Genomic DNA, 25,355 nt, shown 5'->3' on the forward strand with positions numbered 1-25,355 from the left:
GTTGCTGAAATCTCTTAATTCATGAATTTATGCCATTTATATTTGTTGTATGAGACACATTTGATCTTGTTTCTGTCATATCACCTTAAGGATTCTCTTTGTGTTAAATGTTCATTTACTTTCAAGTACCTGAAAGAGACAGGGAGGGAGGGAGGGGGACAGAGAGAGAGGAGAGAGAGAGAGAGAGAGAAGAGGGGAGGGGAGGGGAGGGGAGATGAGAGATGAATCTTCCTTCCACAGGTTCACTTCCAAAATGTCCACAACAGCCAGGAACTCCACCTGGGTGTCCCACGAGGATGGCAGAGGCCCAAGCACTTGAGTTGCCATCTGTTGCCTCCCAGGCTGCATTAGCAGAGAGCTGGATCAGAAGTGGAGTAGCTGGGACTCAAACTGGAACTCGAATATAGGGTGTGGATGTCCCAAGAGGTTTACTCTGCTGTGCCACAACACCCACAACAGGGAAAATTAAAACTCTTTTTATATTTACTTTCAGTCCCACGGGTGATTGCTTTCAAATTCTTAAAAAGTATTCACTTTTTAAATTTATATTTAGAAAAGTTATTTTAAAAGATTTTATTCGATTTGATAGGTGGAGTTACAGAGAAGGAGAGAAAGAGAAGGAGAAACTCCCACCTCCTCGCTCACCCCCTAAATGGCTACAATGACTGGAGCTGGGCCAGGCCCAAACCAGGAACCCAGAACTCTATCCTGGTCTCCCACATGGGTGGCAGTGACCCAAGCATTTTGATTTATCATGATTGTATTCTAACTTTGTTTGCCCCTTGGGCTTCTTGTCTGAGAAAACTGAAAACAGCCATCTGCTGTTTTCCCAGGCAGACGAGCAGAGTTGAATTGGAAGTGGAGCAGGGGGGACTGGAACCAGCACCCATATGGGATGCCAGCATCATGGGTGGGTTTACCTACTATGCCACAGCAGAAAAGTGCGATATCCTCCTTCTATCCTGCTATGTTGGTATTTTCTAGATTCCTAGTAATAATATACTCATTACTTTTGCTATATACCATTTTCTTTAATTTTTACAATAACTATATTGATTTGTAGCCAGTTTCCAGAGTTACCTAAATATATTTCTATTTAGAACTTTTCTATTTGAGTAGAGCTGATGATTGCAGACAGGCTACTTACTGTTAATTAGCAAAATGCCTGGCATGGAGCAAGGACTCAACAAATGAACATCTGGCATGAGTATGCCCAAGGGGAATTAAGCAATTAAAGAGACGCTACCACGTTCAAATGGTAGACTCGGCTAGTGTTTGGCCAGCCTTTCAGTTTTCTCAGACAAGAAGCCCAAGGGGCAAACAAAGTTAGAACACAATCATGATAAATCAAAAACCATTAACAACTTTCTCTCAGACTTGGATTTTAAGATTAAACTTTTATCCAGAGGGAGAGGGAAAAAAAGTGGAGTCCAATAAAACAAATGTCTATAGCGTGACTTGTTTGGGCCCCTAATATGTTAAAGAGTGTTTTAAAGACCAGGCATTGGGGGGGGGGGCACTCCTGGCTGTTTCACTTCCAATCTGGCTCTCTGCTGATGCTCCTGGGAAAGCAGATGCAGATGGCCCAAGTGCTTGGGCTCCTGCACCTACTTGGAAGACCCCAAAGAAGTTCCTGGCTCCTGGCTCCAGCCTGATTCAGCCTAGGCCATCACCAGCAGATGGAAGATCTCTCTCTCTTTCTCACTCTCACTCTGTCTGTATCTCTGCCTTTCAAGTAAATAAATCCTTAAATAATTAAAAGTAAAAATAATTTCTAAGATCAATCCCATTCACAATAGCTACAAAAACATTAAATAGCTTAGAATAAATTTAATCAATGATGTCAAAGACCTCTATGATGAAAATTATAAAACATTAAAGAAAGAAAATGTAAGACACAAAAAAAAGGAAAAATCTTCCATGTTAATGGACTGGAAGAGTCAATATTATCAAAATGTCCATACTACCAAAATAAATTTATAGATTCAATGTGATCCCAATGAAAATACCAATGACATTCTTCTCAGATCTAGAAAAGAATGAAGCTAAAATTCATATGGAAACACAAAAGACCCTCAATAGCTAAACTAATCTTATACAACAAAAAGCTGGAAGTATCAGCTTTGTTTCACAGTATCAGATTATAAGACATACTACAGGGAAGTTATAATCAAAACAGCCTAGGGGGTGGTGCTGTGGTTTAGCAGGTTAACACCCTGGCCTTAAGCACCAGCATCCCATATGGGTGCCAGTTCAAATCCCAACTGCTCCACTTCTTTCTTTTCTTGACAGGCAGAGTGGACAGAGAGAAAGAGAGAGAGGGAGAAAGGTCTTCCTTTACCGTTGGTTCACCCTCCAATGGCCGCCACGGCCGGCTCACCACACTGATCCGAAGGCAGGAGCCAGGTGCTTCTCCTGGTCTCCCATGTGGGTGCAGGGCCCAAGCACTTGGGCCATCCTCCACCGCACTTCCGGGCCATAGCAGAGAGCTGGCCTGGAAGAGGGGCAACCGGGACAGAATCCAGCTCCTCAACCGGGACTAGAACCCAGTGTGCCAGCGCCGCAGGCGGAGGATTAGCTTAGTGAGCAGTGGCGCCGGCCAACTGCTCCACTTCTGATCCAGCTCTCTGCTATGGCCTGGGATTACAGAAGATGGCCCAAGTCCTTGGGCCCCTGCACCCGTGTGGGAGACCCAGAGAAGAAGCTCCTGGCTCCTGGCTTCAGATTGGTGCAGTTCCGGCTGTTGCGGCCTATTGGGGAGTGAACCATTAGACAGAAGACCTCTCTCTCTGCCTCTCCTCTCTCTGTGTAACTTTGACTTTCAAATAAATAAATAAATCTTAAAAAAAAAAAAAACAACAGCCTGGTACTGGCGAAAAGAGACGTGTAGACCAATGGAACAGAATAGAAATTCCAGCAACCAATCCACACATCTACACCCAACTTATCTTTGACAAAGGAGCTAAAGTCGATCCCTGGAGCAAGGACAGTCTCTTCAACATATGGTGCTGGGAAAACGGGATTTGCATGTGCACAAGTATGAAACAAGAACCCTACCTTACACCTTACAGAAAAATCCACTCAAAATGGATCAAGGGCCTAAATCTGTGACTGAGACCATCAAATTACTGGAGAACATTGGGGAAACTCTGCAAGACATAGGCATAGGCAAAAACTTCTTGGAAGAGACCCCAGAAGCACAGGCGATCAAGGCCAAAATTGACAAATGGGATTATATCAAACTAAGAAGCTTTTGCACTGCAACAGAAACCCTTAGCAATGTGAAGAGGCAACTGACAGAATGAGAGAAACATTTGCAAACCATGCCACTGATAAAGGGTTAATATCCAGAATCTATAAATAGCTCAAGAAATCTGCACTATAGAAATGATCCCCAAAAGTACAGTCTTAAACTCAAGAAATTCAACAATAGCAAAACAGTCCAGTAAGAAACAGGCAAAGGACTTGAACAGGCAATTTTTAAGTGAGGAAATTCAAATGGCCAACAGACACTTGAAAAAATGCTCAGGATCACTAACCATCAGGGAAATGCAAATCAAAACCACAATCAGGTTTCACCTCACTCCATTAGAATGGCTTGCACATTGAAATCAACAAATGTTGGCCAGGATGTAGAGAAAAAGGTAGCCTAATCCACTGTTGGTGGGAATGTAAACAGGTGCAGCCACTGTGGAAGATGGTATGGAGGTATCTCAGAAATCTGAATATAGACCTACCATATGACCCAACCATCCCACTCCTGGGAATTTACCCAAAGGAAATGAAATCAGCATATAAAAGAGTGATCTGTACTCCCTTGTTTATTGCAGCTCAATTCACAATAGCTAAGAAATGGAATCAACCCAGATGTCCATCAACTGATGACTGATAAAGAAATTATGGTATACACACACTATGGAATACTACTCAGCCATAAAAAAGAATGAATCCTGTCTTTTGCAACAAAATGGATATAACTGGAAACCATTATGTTTAGTGAAATAAGCCAGCCCCAAAAAGACAAATACCATGTTTTCTCTGATCTGTGGTAACTAATAGAGTACCTATAAGGTAATCTATAGGAATGAAATTGACATTGTGAAATTCAATGATTATTTACATTACCTTGTTTCAATGGTTAAGGAACAGTTTTTTGTTTGTTTGTTTCATACTATTTGTTGAACTCTTTACTTAGTGTAGGGTTAATCTTATGAGTATAAAGCTAGCTGAAAATAGATCTTTGTAAAACTTAAGAATGGGAATAGGAGAGGGAGGAGGAAGGGTGGGAGTGTGGGTGGAAGTGAGGGTAGGGTGAGAAGTATCTCTCTGTTCCTGAATCTGTACACAGGAAATACATGACATTTTTCTACCTTGAATAAAATTAAAAAAAAATTATTTGAAAAGCAGAACCAAGGACAACGAGATGGATGGATGGATGGATGGATGGATAGATAGATAATGAGAATGAATGAATCTTCCATCCATTGGTTCACTCACCAATAGATAGATAGATAGATAGATAGACAGACAGATAGACAGATAGATAATGAGAATGAATGAATCTTCCATCACTGGTTCACTCACCAAATGCCCACAATAGCTGGGACTGGACCAGGACCCAACAACTCCACCTGTGTCTCCGACATGGGTGGCAGGGACCCAAGCACTTGAGCCATCACCTGCTGCCTCCCAGGGTGCACATTAGCAGGCAGCCGGACTGGAAGCGGATGCAGGACTTGAACCCAGGCACTGATGTGGGATGAGGGTGTCCCAAAGGGCAGGTGTGCCCACCCCCACGCCCCATGCTCTTAACTGCTACAAGACCTGCATTAATGAATTTGCCTGCAGAAGCAGTGGAGTCTGTTCCCACGTGTGTGTGGCTGAGAAGTTTGGTGTTGCCCATCTGCAACTTATAAGGCCGAGGGTTGTGCAGCACGCTGACTCCTGAAGGTGCAGAGGGTGCAGGGGTATCCCCCTCAGGGCTGGTCAGGACCATCCCACTGCGTTTCTCCACACGCTCCAACACTGTACTGTATGGGGAAGAGGAAGGCTGGCGAGCTCTGTGTCTCCAGTGACCTGGATGCCAGAAGTGTTTGATGGGAAATGAAACAGGAAATTCAGTTTTCATTATGGCAAGTTCAAATGATTCACTTCCTACCGCAGCACAAAGGCAAAGTTGCTCTGTCACAGCGAATAGCAGCGTAACAGAACAAATTAACAGTGTAATAGAGTGGAATAACGAGTGGAAAAATAATTAAGTACATACATTGTTCCAAGATACTTTATTAAGATCAAAGGTTTTCCATTACATTTACTTATAAATCCTCACTACTCAAAAAGGAAATAAATAATAAAAATCTGTATCTTCAGGAAGACTTTAACAACATGTTTTGTAGCTCTGAGAAGTTTACATACTTGTCAATTGTGAGTTATTACACTTTTGACACATTTCAATCATTCCACACTCTCAGGAGATTCCAAGAAAGAACTCCCATATTGCTTAGTCAAGTCATGGTTAAAAAAAAAAAATCATAAAGTTCAATTTCCTCTTTTTATTTGCTTTTCACCAATTCTAATTTGTCAAGTCACAAGAGCACAAAATTTCCTTCTTGGTTCTCAGTTTTCATTACATGGCTTATGAAAGCCAGCACCCCTGTTTTTCTCAAATAGTGGCTGCCACTCTGCCTTGGGAGCTTGCTGCTGGGCCAGAGGGCACACTGCTGATCTCCGCGCCGGAGAAGAGAGCCATGGGAAGGAAGTACCGGTTCTGGGGCCTCTGCTGTGGTTATCAGCAGGCCTTCAGGTCTGGCCAGGCCACACTAAATTTTAATGAAATCTCTCTGCAGACATGAAGATGGCCATATGTGAACACCATGGATAAAGCTATGTCTACTACCTGATTTCTCAAACTGCCAAAGTGCTTTCTCTTTATTATTTAAGAAAATATTGTTCTCTAGATCTGGTCTTAAAAACAACAACAACAACAAAAAAAAAAGGGAGGAGGCCTGGATTGTCACATTTTGGCAACACCCCATCACCACCACCACCACCACCACCACCACCAGTACTACCAAAAAGGACAGGTTCCAGTACCGTCACACTCTCTCTAGCCTCCAAGGAAAGAACCAAAGCGATTATCTGCAAGTGAAAATTTTCAAAAGAAAATCACTGTCGATGTTTAAGGAGAAAGAATCTGGACTGCCTACATTATGCCGTGGATTGCCAAAATCACTCACTCGCTGCATGCACCCCCATTCCTGGTGCAGGAAGTTCTTGCTCTATAGGAAATTCTCATCCGTGTTCAAGAACTGAAATGTTCCATCCCAAACAAAGACATGTGCTTTTCTTAGATCTGCTGTACAATTCGATAGCTTCATAGTCAAGGTGTGATGACCTTCCCCCTCACCTGCTGTTTTTGAAACTAAACTACTGTTGCTCATCGACTTGGAACTCATTATTTGGACGCTGTGGTTAAGTAGCGCTTGGTCTGATCACCTGGTGATTTTGCTGAGAATGCATCTCAGGCCACAGGGGGAGTTTCTGAATGTGTTTGTCGCAGGTGAGCTGGCAGGTCTACAGACATCGAGTCATAACTCTACCAAATACCGAATGCACTTGTGGCTGTATCTGTGCAAGAAAAGTATTTACATGGAATGCTGACTTCGAGTTACAAAACTAGTATTTTAAATTATGACATCTTTACATATAATCAATTTGTTTTATGAATAGCCCCGTCTAAAAATTAAAAAAATATGCCTTTCAAATAGTTCATAAATATATAAAATTTCACTACATTCTATTTTTCTTTAAACATGACATTTAAACTCTCTTTACAGATCAACAAAAAATAATCTTTTTTCGGTTTAAAAGTCACAGATGCAATGCTCTCCTGTTGGCAGCATGAATTCTCTTAAGGAGCATACGGATATTTCTGATATTTTAAACTATCAGATTTGCTTGCTGAAGATCAGTAGTATCAAAAAAAAAACGAGAGATCTTGATGTTTACCATCTAAGAGTCTTTCTTGAACTTCTGACTAACAAGAGCCAACGTTACGATGGTGTCTCATTGGTGTTAACGATTGCTTTGGTGACAAAAAAGTTAATGTTACATGAACATTTTTCCAGGACCTATCTTACTGAAATTTAAATGTATGGTGATCCATTGTACGTATTTGAAAAGTGATGACATTTTCTCTAGTCATATCATATGTTTCAGAATGGGAATCATGTTCTTCTGATTTACTGGGAAAATTCAAAGTCAGTTAAAAACCCACCACTTTGGGGGCCTTTGGGGGCTTCAGAAAGGGTCTCATGAGGATTTACAAATGAAAATGTCCCATGTCATCATCTCTTGCCCCAAGGTACCCATCGTTCTTCCTAAGCCTTAAGGAAGGGTTTTTAGTTGCATACACAATTTTTTTTTTAAATCTATTTTCCCTTATTGCATATTTGCTGGTGCACTCACCAGGACTTCCCAAGCTACTAAGCCGAGGCCACTCACTCAAGGTCAACGTTTGGTGACTCCGTAAAAATGCACACAGTGTGAACGTGCTGTGTATGAAGCACTGGGGGACCTGTGCGAGGCCTCTGCCTTCCTGCCAGCCCCGACAAATCCATGATGGGTCACATGGAGAGCAGCAAAGCTTCCGCATCTGTCTGGAGCTGCCCGAGGCCACTCAGGTAAGTCTTCCAGGGCTTAACGCGCAGACTGCACGGTGGTGCCCATCTCTGAGCCCGGATGAAGCACCGAAGTCCCGTATTACCTTAAGTCTCCAGCTACATCTCTTTAAAAGGAAAAAAAAAAATCTAGCCCAGACAGAGTTCTACTACAGACTACAAGAAGGTTTCAGAGTTTTGCTCGGAATACAGGACTGTGCAAATTCTGATTCTGACTCTTAAGACTCACACACTGTGTTTCAAATAAGCCTGTAAAAGATACACACAAAACCGGCATTTGGTTTTAACCCAGATTGTACAGCTATGACAGTGATACAGAGAAAAAAAAAAAAAAAACAACCCTACCACCAAAATGGTAACTGATTTAACCATGCACTCAATTAAAAAACCAATTATGGGGATTTTCCTAAGTTATGAATGCAGCCAGCTCACAGGGACCCAATGGGTATCTGTCTCTAATTTGTCAAAAGTTGTTTTTAGCTCATTAAAGGCCGTGGTGAGGTCATCATTTATTATAATTTTGTCAAAAAGATGGCCATATTGGCTTTCCATTATCTGTGCAGATTTGATCATTTCCTGAAAGTCTTCTTCCTACAGAAGGAAGTATTGGAACAAAAAAAATCGGTTAACCAGGCAATGACATCACTTCCCAGCCATGCAAACATTCCACCACTGGTTGATCTACTGCTGCTCTGCTCAGTGTTCAGTGTTTCATCTCAGCCAGAAATAAAAATTACCCTCTTTCACCACAAGTTCTTCGCAGGCCCTCATTTCTATAACTACCTCTCTGATCAGCTTGGAACTAAAATCCTCCAACAGTCAAAACCCCCTCATATGCTGAATTTAAGAGGAGCAGTCGCTAACTCATTATGTGTGACAGGGATATGGGGAAAAAGAACTGGTGCTGATGCAGCCCCTGGCTGCGTTATTTATGCTTATTCATAGGAAGGAATTTAGAACATAAGCTACTTTCCCCAGTTGGATGCATTTACGGAGGGTGGTTGCCATACCCTTCCAATCTCATTATGAGCGTCTGAGGAGCCCTCCTGTTCACATTTTGAAGCCAGGAAGTGTTTTGATTGGCTGGGTAGAAGCCATTCTAGTCATTAACACATCACAGTCACCAATTCCAGTAATATTCATTGTGGAATATTAATATTAGTCGATGTATCCTATACCCCAAATGGTGCTTTTACTTTTATTGTGTCAAATATGATTATCGATGCAAATTAGTAAATAACAAGACACACTATTAACAGTTTTCATCTAGATTACAAATGAGTTAAAAGTAACTGACTTTGGTCTTTTTAGATTTAAAAGTAAGGCTGGTCTGAAAATAATTAGCCTTTTTATATAAATGTTTGGCCTACGAAAATCTAATATGTATGCATAACAGACAAAATATTCATAGTAGCAGACAAAATATTCATAGTAGCAGACAAAATATTTTTGAGTCAGTTTAATACAAAGAGCTCGGAGTGGACATCTGGCACAGTGGTTAAGACACTGCCTGGGCCATGTCCATCCTATATCCCAAGCCTGAGTGCTGGGGTTTGAGTCCTGGCTCCACTGCTGAGTCCAGCCTCTTGCTAACGTGTACCTGGAGAGGCAGCAGGTGACGGATCAAGCAGTCCCCCGCCACTCATGCGGGAGACCCAGACCAAGTCCTCAGGTCCTGGCTGAGGCCCAGCCCCGCGCCAGGTAGGACGGGCATTTGGGGGAGTTGGCAGGGAAGGTAACAACAGAAGAGCCACTCACGGAAGCACAAAATGCAATTATGACACAACTGTTGAAGAAGCATGTACCCAAATCCAAGTCCACGCTTTGCAGAGTTTTGGACCACAGGTTCACCCGTGACAGCCTTGCCGGTGGCAGCGGGCTGCTTCCTGGGACAGCTGTGCGTCCTCGCAGCACGTGCCCGTACTCACCGTAAAGGGCTTTGCAGCTGCCTGGTCGTCTCGGCTGGAGATGATCTTGGCGTTCTTTCTCGTCACCCTCAATCGCTCTATGGATGGAGGCTTTATAAAGATCACGTAGGGCTTGAACTCGAGCGTCCTTAGGTGCTTCACTGTCTGTAAGGGAGAAAGCCACTTGCATTTCTTCCTAACACCAATGGTTACCGCATTTGCTTGCTCAGGAGAAAATTCTTTTACTGAGTATGTTCTATTGTAGACACAGGACTCCAGTAAAGACTGACATTGAGGGGCCTGGTGCCGTGGCGTAGGGTTAAAGCCGCCACCTGCAGTGCCAGCATCCCATACGGGCGCCAGTTCCAATCCCGACTGCTCCTCTTCTGATCCAGCTCTCTGCTATGGCCTGAGAAAGCAGTAGAAGAGGGCCCAAGTCCTTGGGCCCCTGAACCCGCGTGGGAGACCCAGAAGAAGCTCCTGGCTTCGGATTGGTCCAGCTCCAGCCATTTTGGCCATCTAGGGAATGAACCAGCGGATGGAAGACCTCTCTCTCTCTCTCTCTCTCTCTCTCTCTGCCTCTCTGTAACTCTGCCTTCTAAATGAAATAAATATTAAAAAAAAAAGACTGACATTGAGCAATAAATTTACTACTATGATAACTCTGAAATAAATAGTATGCTGCTTAAATATTGCAGAATTGAAAAGTTGGTACTTAATGGGTTAAACCATTAACTGCACATACCAGAATGGCATATGGTATGATAGATAATTAGATACGTGTGGTGCTCAGCTCACTTTAGTTAGGATTTTCGCCTCCTTAAACACAATTTTTATTAACAGTCAATAGACTAAAAATACATACTTTTTAATTACCTTAGTGTGAGGGGGTACAGGGTGACATTGCAGAAAATGCATATAATGTGCACGGATCAAATCAGGGTCCTGGCCTGCCCCTGTCCTCTCCATCACTTTGTGTTTGGGGCCTCCAAGCCGCTCTCTTCTATTATTCATAGAAAACACAGTAGGTTTCTGTGACTTCTACTCACCTCCCTGGGCCCTTTGTATTCCTTCCATCTACCTGTGTGTGGGAGAGAATTCCCTAAACTCAGTAAGTCTTTTGATATTATTATTACCCAGAGGGTCCTTGATAACTAGCTGTAACAAAAACCTTTAGAAAAAAAAAAAGGCTGGAGAGCTGAACTTGTATTTGAAAATATTTTTATCTCCTCCCCTCCCCCACATCATGGCTCAGCAGGTTAGGACATCATGGGCCACGCAGGCATCCCACAGGGGAGTCCTGGCTGCTCCACTTCCGATCCAGCGCCTGGCTACTGCTCCAGGCAAGGCAGCAAAAGATGGCTCGAGTACTTGGGTCCCTTTCACTATTATGGGAGACCTGGATGGGGTTTCTGGTTCCTGGTTTCAGCCTGGACCAGCCGATGCGGATTTTTGGGGAATGAAGCAGTAGATGGAAAATCTCTCTTTCTCTCCCTCTATCACTCTGCCTTTCAAAATAAATAAGTAACTAAAACTAACACACAGAAATATCTAAGAGTCGCCTTACTTGACAAAAACCAAACACAAACGAGAGTTACAAACCCAAACACGGGTCTTGGGTGTCTTCTCCACTCCCGTTTGCTAATAACCTGACAGGCATTTTTGTCACCAAAGATGTCTCCATGTACCTTTAAATGCTTTTGACATCCTGGCAAAGTGCCGTAGAAGCCGAAACGCGTGCAGACTGCAGACTTGGTACACATTAAGTGTGCCGGTGACATGCACGAGGTCACACAGGTCAAGCGCAAGGTCACTGCGTACTTACATGGGGCTGAACATCCAGCAAGCAAACTTTGTTCTTAGCGAGGACAGACCGCACCGAGTCTATGCTTGTGCCGTAGTAGTTGTTTTTATATTCACCGTATTCAATGAACCTACAGAAAACGAGAGATGCATTGGAGCCCTGTGTGAATTAAAACAATATTATAGGTGGCAAGGCATCATTCATAGGTTAAAGCTATTTTGGCTGAACACGCAATTTATTTTTTTATTATGTTTAATAAAATAAATAGAGCCAAGTACTTCAGAATGTCAACTTAAAAAAAAAATCTTCAATTTTATATTTCCAAATCAGTAACACTTGCTTGGATTACACTTAACGCAGAAGAAAAGTACTTCAGTCCAGGGGCACGCTTATGCTTTCCATCACCCCCCGTTTCAGAACTAATGCGACGCAATAAAACAGGGAGTAAGCCAGACAACAGAGACTCCTGAAGTTGTGCTGCACGTGACCGAGGAGCCACACAGGCCCTCGGAGCCACGGGAGCTGGGTGGTGGCTAATGGAACAAGGACAGCCAATTACGTGCTATAAAAACACAACGGCTGCGCCAAGGGCGCAAAAAGCATTTCGATGTTTCAATAAAATCCCACAATCCTGCACTAAAATACACGCTGCGTCTGATATCCTAAAATATTCATGCTTAAGCAAATGGAAAACCTTTGGGGGGGGGGGGGGAGGAGAAAACTTAAGAGCTTGCTGGAGGAGACGGCACAGGCGAGTACCAAAAATGGAACCGTGTTTCCAAGTGTGAAAGCGCCCATGTGAGAAGAGGGGTGCTGTAGGAGACTCTGGGGTATAGGACCTGGTGGCTCATTAGTTTTTTGTTTTTTTGACAGGCAGAGTTAGACAGTGAGAGAGAGAGAAAGGTCTTCCTTTTCCCGTTGGTTCACCCCCCCAAATGGCCGCTGCAGCCAGCGCACCGCGCTGATCCGAAGCCAGGAGCCAGGTGCTTCTCCTGGTCTCCCATGGGGTGCAGGGCCCAAGGACTTGGGCCATCCTCCACTGCACTCCTGGGCCTCAGCAGAGAGTTGGACTGGAAGAGGAGCAACCGGGACAGAATCCGGCACCCCAACTGGGACTAGAACCCCGGGGTGCCGGCGCTGCAGGCGGAGGATTAGCCTAGTGAGCTGCGGCGCTGGCCTGGCTCATTAGTTTTTAAAACACAATTCTATCTAGATTATATGGTTAGCTCTGGGTAGTGGCCTAGAGGTCAGACACAGGCAACCTCTCCGCATGCTGGTAACTAATTCTGACACACGCAGGGCAGCAGAGAAGCAGCAGCTCCAGGTTATAAATAGCACACGTGAAGATGGGACACAATTACTCCCTGGATTACCGTGATTTTTTCAAGTCGGTTTCAATTCTGCAATAACCAGAATACATTTCAGGCCGGTGCCGCGGCTCACTAGGCTAATCCTCCGCCTTGCGGCGCCGGCACACCGGGTTCTAGTCCCGGTTGGGGCGCCGGATTCTGTCCCGGTTGCCCCTCTTCCAGGCCAGCTCTCTGCTGTGGCCCGGGAGTGCAGTGGAGGATGGCCCAAGTGCTTGGGCCCTGCACCCCATGGGAGACCAGGAGAAGCACCTGGCTCCTGCCATCGGATCAGCACGGTGCCCAGGCCGCAGCGCGCTGGCCGCGGCGGCCATTGGAGGGTGAACCAACGGCAAAAGGGAAGACCTTTCTCTCTGTCTCTCTCTCACTGTCCACTCTGCCTGTCAGAAAAAATAAATAAATAAAAAAATAAATAAAAAATACATTTCAAATGAAGGGGGACCCTTGGCTTTCTATAACTGGATAGACAGGCACGTGCTTAACAGTAAGCCCAAGAGTTCTAGAAGATTCCACGTACTTGTTGTTTTGGACGTCTGTCTCGAACAGGTGCTTGGAGATGAAAATGTACTCAACGCCATCACTCTCCTGGCTTCTTCTTGCTCTTGTGGTATCTGTGATTGAACGCAGAAGAGTTTAGAAAAGCCCGAAGAAAATACTGAAATACAGACCACCACATGTACTTGGTTTTCTTAAATGGGATTTTTAAACTGTTCAAAAGCAAATCAAAGAAAAATATAAGATTGTGTCAAAAATTTAGACTTTATTTTCTTCATTTATAATTTCTTTGAAAGGCAGTTACAGAGAAAGAGGGAAACACACACACACAACCCAGAAAGAGAGAGAGTGAGAGAGAGAGGTCTTCCATCCCCTGGTTCACTCCCCAAATGGCCACAGTGTCCTGGTTGGGCCAGATTGAAGTCAGGAACCTGGAACTCCATCCGGGTCTCCCACATGGGTGTCAAGTCCCAAGTACCTGGGCCATCTTCCGCTGCTTTCCCAGGTGCATTAGCAGGAACCAGGTTCGGAAGCAGGACCATCTGGGACTAGAACCCGCGCTCACATGGAATGCTGGAGGTGCAGGCGGTGGCTTAACCTCTGCAGCACAACGCTGGCCTCTGACTATCTCTATTTATTGATCCTGACTCCCCCGCCTAGTCCACCAGGCTGTGAGGCAGGCTCTAGAGCTGCTCCCTGCCTGGACGCACGGACTGGAGGGGCTGCTCGTCCCCTCCCCTGCAGAGGTGCTAGGGCGTCTTCTCAGGCCCCCATGCATTTCTAAGTCTTTCAGCAGCTCCTGATTATCCGTTAGTAGAGTAAACAGGAGCAGAACCAACCCCACCCCCACCCAGCAGCGCCTGTGCTAGGACAGCGAGTGCAAGCCCACTGGAGCCCCTCCTTCCTACTGAGGACCCCACTCAAGGGCTCTGAGCTCTTCGAGATAAGCAGGTGGATCCTGGAGGGAGCCAGCCCGTGTGCTGTGCGGAGGAGTTTAACTTCCTTTTCCCTGTGGCTCTGTCCCCAAACGAAGGGATCACTGGCAGAACAGCGTGGTGGGATGTTCTTCAGCTGTGCTCCATAAGAAACTCTGTCTTTTTTGGTGAAAAGACTGGGCTGGGGTGAGAGGGGAGGAAGCCCTGTGGAGGGCCGTGGCAGGGATGCAGGAGGGGTGGAAACTGGAGAAGGAGCTACTTTCTTTCTTTCTTTTTTTTTTTTTCCCCCTGTGAACTGACACAACTCTAAGAATAGCCCCTGGGTGACATCCATGCAGCTGAGACTCAAATCAGCATCCCAAAGGTTTTAAGACGAGCACTAAGAACACACAAATCTCAGCCTCAATAACAGAGGCACAGACCCCCCCCCCCCCCCCGCCCCAAACCAAGGTAGAAAAGCTGTAGAACTGAGCTGAAATTGGAATCATGCACTCAAGGCTCAAACCGCTCCTTGAACCAGGCAGACTCCAATCAACACAGCAAAGGTAAATGAGATAGAGAACTTAGAGTCTAGACGTCAGCTGCGGACTACCTGCTAAGATAAAAACACCGACATTCTGCAGAATATTCTAACAGAACTTACAAAGTCCCATTAACAGGAGTCTTCAACACATTCATGGAAAATGTGTGTTATGAAAAAAAATTATGCATGGATTTCACATATTGTTAGCACCAAAAAAAAAAAAAAAAAAAAACCAAGCAAACAGCCATTTAAAAAAAATGCTTGCTTCTTATTTCTTTTCCTTTTATTTGAGACACACAGAGAGAGCTTCCATCTGCGGGTTCATTGCTCAAATCCCTACAACAGCGGGGCCAGGCCAGGAGCCTGGAACTCCACTGGGTTGCTCAAGTGGGTGGCAGGGATCCAAGTACCTGAGGTATCAGTGCAGCCTCCCAGGGTGCACATTAGCAGGAAGATGGATGGGCAATGGCGCCGGGACTTGAATCCACACACTGACAGGAACCCCATTTTAACCAGCGCACAAAGTGCCTGCCCCCAAAGTTATCTTTCAATGCCTTCTTTGTACACACTTTTGAAGCACCCTGGTACTCAACAGTGAGAGATGGAAATTTGTTCCCCTGAGATGAGGAACAAGGCAAGCCTGTTAAACAACAGAACAAACAATAATTTGAAATGGATTTGAAAGAACCTAAACGTAAAACCATGAAACTTCTCAAAGAAAACAGGAGAATTTCTTTGTGACCTTGAGCTAGCTGAGGAGTTTTACACTGAACGCAAATATCAACCAAAAAAAAAAAAAAAAAAGGATACATTGAAACTTCATTGAAATTAAGACATTTTCCTCTGAAAAGACAGGATTAAGAAAATGAAAAAGCAGAGTGGGTGTTATCGCTCAAGTCCCAGCTGCTCCACTTCCGCTCCAGCTCCCTGCTAATGTGCCCAAGAAGGCAGCAGAAGATGGCCCAAGTGCTTGGGCCCCTGCCACCCCTGTGGGAAACCAGATGGAGGTCCTGGCTCCTGGCTTCAGCCTGGCCCAGCCCTGGCTGTTGCAGGCATTTGGGGAGTGAACCAGTGGATGGATGACCTCTTTCTCTGTCTCTCTCTTTTGAAAAATCGACCAATTAATCAAGAAAAGAAGGGGAGGGGAGGGGAAGAAACTTGAATCAGAATGGAAAAGATTAACTTGGGGGTTTCTTTGAAGAGTCCCAACCCCACAATCTTTCTGGAAATTTCCATCTTCCAGAACAACTTCAGAAGCACATGTCATCTTAGTAGTTGGCCCAAGTCAGGAACACCAGAGCCACCCCAGAGGGTCACATCCGCATCTTGGCCTTTTTGATATTTATCACCTTCCAAAGAAATGTTTCTACTCCTAACTGGGCGACCATAACGGGCTGCTGGCTCACACAGGGGGAGGAGCATGAGATGCGCTTTCATGAAACCTGGTTTAAATTCAGGTACAACTTGGGGGCTGGCGCTGTGGCGTAGCAGGTTAAGCCTCTGTCTGCAGCACTGGCATCCCGTAAGGGTGCCGGTTCCAGTCTCGGCTGCTCCACTTCAGATCCAGCTCCCTGTTGATGGTTTGGGAAAGCAGTAGAAGATGGCCCAAGTGCTTGGGCCCCTGCACCCACGGGGGAGACCGGGAAGAAGCTCCTGGCTCCTGGCTTCGGATTGGCACAGCGCTGGCAGTTGTGGCCATCTGGGGCGTGAACCAGCAGATGGAAGACCTCTCTCTCTCTCTTTGTAACTCTGCCTCTCAAATAAATAAATAAATCTTTAAAATATAACAATTTAAAAAGAATCCAAGTGCAGCCAACATCCGCGGAACCCAGAAGGGATCAAAGACTCCTGCCTGTGCATGTCTCCTTCCCTGGCAAGTGGACACAGTGTCCCCTGCACGGCCACCTCTGCTGGCAGGGCCAAGTGAGTGAAGACAGGGGCACACAGTGGGAAGGCATCAATTCATTTTGCTCTTTGTAATCTGCTCGTGTCTCCTAAGTTTCTCCTCTTCACTGCTGGTCACCTGTAGGCCGAAGGACCGTTGTGCAAACGGTCCTAATTACTGAGGACACCACGTCTGGGCTTTGGTAAGAGAAGTGAATAATTAAAGGGGGAAGGGAAAAAGGGAACTAATTCCACATTTTCCTTGACTTTCATCTCTGCTGGTACAAACCAGCAGTCGTGTAACTTAGGGCTGAAAATGATTACAAACAACAATTTGGAAAAAATGTAGTAACAAGAAGTAACTGGACGCAACAGAATATGGTGATTTTAAAATAAAGTTGAACTCTTCCCAAACTAGAGAACATTGCTAAGGGCACAAACGACTTAAAAAAAAAAAAAGTACCAAAACCACTTGAAAAAGCCAACATTTCAATTTAGCCTTTCAGACAGCTTTTTCTAACATCAACATATTAAGCAGTCAAATGGCATTTATTCTGGAGATCAAAATGCCTCAGGCATCACATTTCATTTGTAAGAATGCCTACGAAAACTGCTTTTACAAAAACAGATTTAATTCCGTGTCCTGAAAAGCCACCGACCGAATCTGAACTATATGGCCTGCTGAACACTATCTGCTAGTTTGTGCCTACCAAAAGTCATTAAGAAAAGTTTCTAACGTAAGACGTCTCCGTAGGCTCTCTGTGGGTTTGGTCGTTGTGCTCCTAAAGCTGGTGAAATACTCTGGAACACATTAGCATTTATTTTGGGAAACAGAATAGTGGGACTTCTATTTCAGAGATCTGTAAACAATAATGTGAAGTTGTATGTGTGCTAAAAGTCACCATAAAAATCTACGAGTAAGGTATTGTGAGAACAGATGTCCTGCCAGTGATCCATGCGATCCAGGCAAGCCCCATAACCGCCCAGTCTCAGTTTCTTGCCCTGTAAAATGGGCACAACTCACGGGGCACGGTCACACCGTAGTGCTGGGTGTCGCTGATCAGCAGTTTCCGCTTCAGCTCATTCAGCCCCACTCCTACAGGACCTGAAAGAATCACAGAGATCGATTACCACACACAGCACCACATACACATTTCTTTCTTTCTTTCTTTCTTTCTTTTTTTTTTTTTTTTTGACAGGCAGAGTGGACAGTGAGAGAGAGAGACAGAGAGAAAGGTCTTCCTTTGCCGTTGGTTCACCCCCAAAATGGCTGGCGCACCGCGCTGATCCGATGGCAGGAGCCAGGTGCTTCTCCTGGTCTCCCATGGGGTGCAGGGCCCAAGCACTTGGGCCATCCTCCACTGCACTCCCTGGCCACAGCAGAGAGCTGGCCTGGAAGAGGGGCAACCGGGACAGAATCCGGCACCCCGACCGGGATTAGAACCTGGTGTGCCAGCGCTGCAAGGCGGAGGATTAGCCTAGTGAGCCACGGCGCTGGCACATACACATCTCTACACCTGACGTGAACCTGTAAGACTGATGGCAAACAGGTCCTCGACCTTGCCTCCTAAGTAGAGATCATTTCCAGGTGTCCATGAGGCCAGGCGAGGGCTGGTGGTGTTGGTGTTGTTTTTAAATTACTTGCAGGGCAGAGACACAGAGACTCATCTTCTGTCCACGGGTTCACTCCCAAGATGCCTGCAACAGCCAGGGCTAGGTCAGGCCAAAGCCAAGAGCCTGGAACTCAATCTGAGCCTCGCAAACGGGTGGCAGGGACCCAAGTGCCTGTGCCCTTGCAGGGTGCACACCAGCAGGAAGCTGGATGGGAAGCAGAGACGTCTGGGCTCAAACCCAGGCACCCCACTAGGGGATGCGGGCATCTCAAATGGTACCTTAACTGCTGTGCCAAGTGCTCACTCTCTCTTAGAAATCCATTTCTCTTGTTTACTTTTTAAAGTCTCTGTTGTTCCCTCAGAAAGTTGGAAATATTTATGCTTTACAAATACAATTATTGAGTAGTAAACCAAAACTTTTAAAGATGTTTAAGGAGATGGATGCTAACTAACTTGACTTGATCATTATACATTGTATATATGTATTGAATCATCATACCGTATCCCATAAACATATGCAATTGGAATGAAAATTAAAAAGATTTTTTTTTAAAGAATTATTTATTTTAAAGTCAGTGTTAGAGAGAGAGAGAGATCGATCTTCCATCCACTTCCCAAATGGTCACGATGGCTGGAGCTGAGCCAGGCCAAAGCCAGGAACCATGAGCTTCTTCCGGGTCTCCCATGTGGGTGCAGGAACCCAAGGACTTGGGGTCATCTGCTGCTGCTTTCCCAGGCCATTAGCAGGGAGCTGGATCAGAAATGAAGCAGCCAGGACCCGACTGGTGCCCACATGAGATGCTGGCATCGAAGGCAGCAGCCCAACCTGCTACGCCACAGTGCCAGTCCCAGAAATATTAATGTTTTAAACAAAGCGCACTTAAAAGCGTATCTGAGTCCATTCCCAAGTAAGGGCAGCCACAAAAGCCTAAAACACTGTTGCACAGCCAGAGCATGGAAAAGCTCAATTTTAAATATCTTTAGATTTTAATAAAAGAAAGCCTTTTACCCGGACTTGACTTTGGATGCAAAGTCAACTATGCCTTTTGAATGTTCAAGATCTTGGCTCCACTGTGTATTTTCAGTTGGTCCTCAAGCATCTGAAAACATGCACAGGCCTCACACGTTTAAATCACCCGGCGCATGCACACTGAGCCTGCGTACTGAGCGAGGCATTTATTAAAGGCTGGAGATGATCAATGGTGATAAATGAACTCTGCTTTCAAAGGAAGTCACCTGTTAACTGGGACCACAAAACTGCCGAATAAACAAAAGAGCAGTTTTTTCAAAGAGGAATCAGAACTCAAATGTTAGAAAGACAGATGTCCCAAATGCCTGGCATTCCCTTCACATCTGCAAGCTTCTCACAGCTCTGGCGGGGCGTGGGGGGGGGGGGCTCTGGAATAACAGAGTGGTGATGGTTTTCTCTTGCCTATCTCTTCTTTCTACATGGGTGAGTCGCGAGGGATCCTTGGAAACAGTGAGGTTCTCTCTCAGAGAAGGCAGGCACGTTGTAGGTGGATAGAATAGAGTAGGGTGTGCATTCCGCGTGCAGGGCAAAGTCTGAGCACAGCTGAAGGGGGCAGGAATTGGGACCTGCTGTTGGACCGAAAAAACACCTGCTCCCAGGGGGGAGCTCGCCCGCTACCACCTCCCGCCTCTCCCCACGCTGTGCTCCGGCACCAGCGCACTGGCAACGTTCCCTTGTTGTCTAAGCCAACAGCTTTCAGCCCTCTCTTTTATAATAAACACTCCATAATATCCCTTTTATGCCCTGAGATGGACTTAATGACTAATGGAGCTTACTAACACATACAGCGCCCCCTCCAAGTTAATATATTGCCCTAACTGCAATATGGGAGAGCCAGAAAAGTAATTGATAATAAAACAATAGGGATTCCGACACGGAAATGCTTGGCACGCCTGGAGCAGAAGCCCGAACGAAGCCAGATGTCTGCACCTGCTTGTTATTAATACATTTGGATTTAAAAGGGCAGGGGCCCATTCGGTGCAAAAAAGGAGGGCAGTGAAGGCACAGAGGAGCTCAGGTGAGTGTCAGGACAAGGACTGCACTTGGATAGAGACCATGGACCAGACATACTTGGCTGTGATCAGGAAACAACCTTGGGGCTGGCACTGTGCCATGGAAGGTGAAGCCCCCTCCTGCGGTGCTGGCATTCCATGTGGGTGCTGGTTCAAGTCCTGGCCATTGAGGCCATTTGCGGAGTGAACCAGTGGATGGAAGATCTCTCCCCCACCCCCTTCTATCTCTGTCTTAAAAAAGGGGGGAGGGGTGGGCAACCTCAATTGTAATAAGGAAATAAGGGGGCCAGTGCCGCGGCTCACTAGGCTAATCCTCTGCTGGTGGCGCTGGCACCCCGGGTTCTAGTCCCGGTCGGGGCGCCAGATTCTGTCCCGGTTGCTCCTCTTCCAGGCCAGCTCTCTGCTGTGGCCCGGGAGTGCAGTGGAGGATGGCCCAAGTCCTTGGGCCCCGCACCCGCATGGGAGACCAGGATAAGCACTTGGCTCCTGGCTTCGGATCAGCATGGTGCGCCAGCCGCAGCGCGCTGGCCACAGCGGCCATTGTGGGGTGAACCAACGGTAAAGGAAGACCTTTCTCTCTGTCTCTCACTGTCCACTCTGCCTGTCAAAAGAAAAAAAAAAAAGGAAATAAGGGTAATGTGTCAAGACTCTCAAAGTGAAGACAGGAACACAAATGGCCCGAGCTTTGCCCCTACCGCGGAGTTAAATACTCTCAGGCAGTGACTCAGCACTTTAGGATCTATAGAAATCCTGCTGAGTCACCACTTTAGTGATGACTTTTTAGCAGAGGGAAGACCTCAGCACTGGCTCCAGTCACTTCCTGCGCCTTACTTCCTGCCAGCACCGTGGGTAATGTCAGCACCCGTGTGGAACGCCCTCCAAAACACCAGCTTCTTGCCTCCCTGATGTCTGCAGTCATGTCGACCCCTAACCAGGCATCGCCAGGTGCTGCTTCATACTAAAGCATCAAACGCACACCTCCCAGTGTAACACCAAATCCCTGAAATTTTTGGGTCTCTCATTCAGACATTGCTTGTGATCGTAAGGACTTTATTTCTTTACATTAAAAACAAAACAATAAAAATTCCAAAAGCCCTCACGGCTTCCCTTCCACGGGACATCAGGACTCTTCTTCTGCCTGCTGGTATCTTCAACTCTGTTGCTTTTCCAAACTTGCCAAGGAAACTCCCATCTATGCTCAGTCCATGGCCCCTCAGCACACCCCCACCGGGCTAGTACAGAAAACCCTCACAGCCAAGATAGCAGCAGGCGGGTGTCCACACACAAGCCAATTGTCTTACCTGCTCCCACAGTGAATCTGCGCTTCCCCGAGCAGGTGGATTTCCTAGAGGTCCATGCAATGGCAACCTCCCTCCCCTCCCATTCTCCTGGCTACTCACACCTGGGAGCGTGCCTTGTTTCTCTCGCACACCTCTACCGTTAATTGTCAAAGGATGCCGATTTGATCTCCTAAATATCATTCAGACCCTGCTCCATGATGCCACCAGTTTTTTTAAGTTAAGTTACTCATTTATTTGGAAGGCAGAGCAACAGAGAGAGCGAGAGAGACCGGGAGGGTGAAAGGGGGAGAGAGAGACAAGAGACTGATCTTCTGTCTGCTGGTTCACTCCCCCAAATGCCAGCAACAGCCAGGGACGGCCCAGGCCAGAGCCAAGAGCCAAGAAATCAACCTGGCTCCCATGTGGGTGGTGGGAGTTGACACACTCAGGCCACCACCTGCTGCCTCTCAGGGGTGCATGAGCAAGAAACATGGCGTAGCTGGGACTCGTGGTGGCTGTCCCAAACGGTGGCTTAAAACACCAGTTTAAACAACATCCTAACAGCTCTCTCACATCTACTCATCAGCCCCTGTGTACTTTATTTACTTGAGAAGCAGAGCAAGACACATAGAGACAGACAGTTCACTCCCCAAATGCTTGCAACCATCCTGGCTGGGCCGGGCCAGCCTAAGCCAGGAGCCAAGAACTCAATCTAGGTCTCCCACACATGGGCTGCAGGCATCTAATCGTTTCAGTGTCACAGCTGCCTCCCAGGGTCTGCCTTAGTAGGCACGTGGAGTCTGGAGCCGGAGCCAGGACTTGAACCCAGGCATTACGATGTGGGACGTGCGTGTGTGTCTTAATCAGAGCGTTAACCGCCAGGCCAAACGCCCACCCCTCACCAACCATTTCCTTCCAGTGACGTCTGGTGGCAGAGAGGTCATTTTCTTTTTTTCTTCTTTTTTTTTTTTAATTTTTACTTATTTATTTGACAGGTAGAGTTATAGACAGTGAGAGACAGACAGTCAGAGAGAAAGGTCTTCCTTCCATTGGTTCACCCCCCAAATGGCCTCTATGGCCAGTGCTGCACCGATCCGAAGTCAGGAGCCAGGTGCTTCCTCCTGGTCTCCCATGCGGGTGCAGGGGCCCAAGCACTTGGGCCATCCTCCACTGCCCTCCTGGGCCACAGCAGAGAGCTGGACTGGAAGAGGAGCAACTGGGACTAGAACCCAGCGCCCATATGGGATGCCGGCGCTGCAAGGTGGAGGATTAACCAAGTGAGCCACGGCCCCAGCCCTGGCAGAGAGGTCATTTTCAAAAGCCACCCTCCCGTTGGTCTTTAGAGTATCCTGTACAACTCCTCCATCAGACTTAAACACTCCCATCCATCCGCTGGATATGACATTGGTCTTCCCCATCAGACAGGGGCGCTGTGAGCGCAGGAATCGTGCCATTTACCACGCTCCCAAAGCCCGTTCTCAATAAACATCTGATGAGCAGATGGGTCCTACCTCAACCGCATCAGAGCACATGGAAGCCAACAGGGGGATACCTCCAAAGTTCCCCGTGAAGTTCTGCTTCTCCACCCCGCTGGGCCAGCCTCTGTCCTCGTGTCCAGTGGGACCCCTCTGAGACCTTGTCTTACAGGTGTCTCTCCGAAAGCGCACCTCTTGCTGCTAGCTCCTTTCCTCAGTATCAACACGGCCTCTCCCACCCGAACACGAGGATGACAAAGCTCCCCATTTTCCCTTAACCTTAAGCTCTCCTCCAGCTTCGGCTCGCTCCCGTTCCCACCATCCTGGCTTAGGCAGCCCCGCTCGCACTTCCTGTGGTGTGTGCAGAATCAACTGTGACTCTTGCAAAAGGTGCATATTCATTGCATGCCATGAGCCACACTCACAGCTCCTCCTCTTTATCCTTGCCACTCCTTCCTTTGCAAGCGACATCAATTTCTCCTGCTTTCTGGAACATGGCACGGTCTCTGTATCTCAGGGTGGTTCAAGTCCTGGCTGCTCCACTTCTGACCCAGCTCCCTGCTGATGCACCTGAGAAGGCAGTGGAGGATGGCCTAAGTGCTTGGGGCCCTGCACCCATATGGAAGACCCAGATGAAGCACCTGGCTTTGGCTTGGCCCAGCCCTGGCCATTGTGGACATTTGGGGAGTGAACCAGCAGATGGCTGCAACAGCTGGAGCTGGACTGATCTGAAGTCAGGAGCTTCCTCTGGGTCTCCCATGTAGGTGCAGGGACCCAAGCACTTGGGCCATCCTCCACTGCTTTCCCAATCCATAAGCAGAGAGCTGGATCTGAAGAGAAGCAGCCAGAACACGAACTGGTGCCCATAAGGAATGCCAGTGCCACAGGCAGAGGCTTAGCCTACTATGCCACAGCGCCGGCCCATAAAGTATATCTTAAACCATTTTTATCCAAAAAAGAAAGAAAACTCCTGCCTTCTCTTCACTTACCCACTTCTTGCTTATTGTTTGAGATTCAGCTTAGATATACTTTAAAGGAATCCTCACAGTCACACTAAATGTGGGTTAGATACCAAGTTCAAGTGTTTCCTTTATTCCCACTCAGAAGAACTTACCACACTATCTCACAGTTGCCAGCTGTCCTGTTCCCCTAACAGACTGAGCTCTGTGCTAGCAAAGATGGTGTCCACCTTGTTCCCCAGTTGTCTTCCTCACTGGCAAACTGTAGTCACTTGTTAGCTTATTTATTTAAACCACACCCACTTGCTGGGCTGTTGCAGATGTCGAACTACTGGAAGGAGTGGGAGTCACAAGACACATGCACCTGCGATGCCTGGGTGTGGTGGGCAGGTGCCATGCTCAAGGTTAGCCACAGGAGCCAGGGTTGGGCCAGGCCAAATCCAGGAGCCAGGAGCTTCTTCCAGGTCTCCCACATGGGTGCAGGGGCCCAAGCACTTGGAGCATCTTCCACTGCCTTTCCCAGGCCACCAACGGGGAGCTGCATCAGAAGTGGAGCAGCTGGGACACCAACCAGCACCCGTATGGGACGCCGCCATTGCAGGTAACAGCTTTACCCACTATGCCACAGGGCCAAACCCTGGTTTTTCTTAAGGCTGATGAATACCAGATTCAATTTCATAATTTAAATACAGGTGGGTGGTACCTTCTACAGGAAAGGATGGTCATGGTAAAGATAATGCAATCGGGAAAGAACCTCCTCAAAAGGAGAAGCACAGGTAGGTGGAGACAAGCCAAATTGGTTTTATCACAGTGCACATTCAGGCAACAGGCCTAATGCATCAGTGACAAAACCCATTCTTATTTGGATGCATGGCCAATCATAAATTATATATCGGAGAGATTTTTTTGGCACTGGCCAAATACTACTCACTTGTGCGTTTCGTGCAAACATGAAAAGGGCACAATGTGCCCCACTACTGACACGGAGGAAGCTTTTACCACGCGTTCACCTCCAATGTACCTGTTCTGCTAAACCCGAGAATTCCTCCACATTTCCCTGCAGACATTTTTAATGGTTTTGGCCAGACTCGTTACTCTCGCTATCCAGCGAAAACGATCAGAATTCCTGGAGTCTGCAATACACATCTAAGCTGCCTCTGTTACCTGGGGCGGGGCGCACGTGTTCATCTGATTTATTGCAAGATGAATCCGCGGAACTCTCCAGAGATGCCCGGGATCAGACATCTGCTATAAAAAGTCTACTGATCATATTGAAGAACTATTTTGTTGCCCTGGGGGGCATTTAAAACAATGTTATTCTATTTGACCCACAATCGTATTAGTGCGTGGCTGGATTTCTGTGTTTGGGAATGATAGATGCGTTTATAAAA

The 25,355-nt window shown here is 46.6% G+C and overlaps 1 protein-coding gene and 1 pseudogene across 2 annotated transcripts in view; both read right to left on the minus strand.

The window, feature by feature from the left end:
• Positions 1-3,320: 3,320 nt before the first annotated feature.
• Positions 3,321-3,410, minus strand: LOC149122815 (small nucleolar RNA U3; annotated as a pseudogene).
• A 1,857-nt stretch (positions 3,411-5,267) lies between these two features.
• The window catches only part of MPP7 (MAGUK p55 scaffold protein 7), a 239,591-nt gene continuing 219,503 nt past the window's right edge, over positions 5,268-25,355 (minus strand). For both annotated transcript variants that reach the window (XM_051821591.3, XM_008268037.5), the window contains 5 exons: positions 17,619-17,699; positions 13,275-13,368; positions 11,412-11,520; positions 9,608-9,751; positions 5,268-8,270 (listed from right to left, as the gene is read on the minus strand). In XM_051821591.3, coding sequence (XP_051677551.1) covers positions 8,091-8,270; positions 9,608-9,751; positions 11,412-11,520; positions 13,275-13,368; positions 17,619-17,699 — 608 coding nt within the window. In that variant the 3' untranslated portion in view covers positions 5,268-8,090. The remainder of the gene's footprint in view (positions 8,271-9,607; positions 9,752-11,411; positions 11,521-13,274; positions 13,369-17,618; positions 17,700-25,355) is intronic.

The sequence above is a fragment of the Oryctolagus cuniculus genome, chromosome 13 (assembly GCF_051225735.1).
Source record: "Oryctolagus cuniculus isolate XC-2025 breed Fujian yellow rabbit chromosome 13, ASM5122573v1, whole genome shotgun sequence".
In the NCBI taxonomy this organism is placed as follows: Eukaryota; Metazoa; Chordata; class Mammalia; order Lagomorpha; family Leporidae; genus Oryctolagus; species Oryctolagus cuniculus.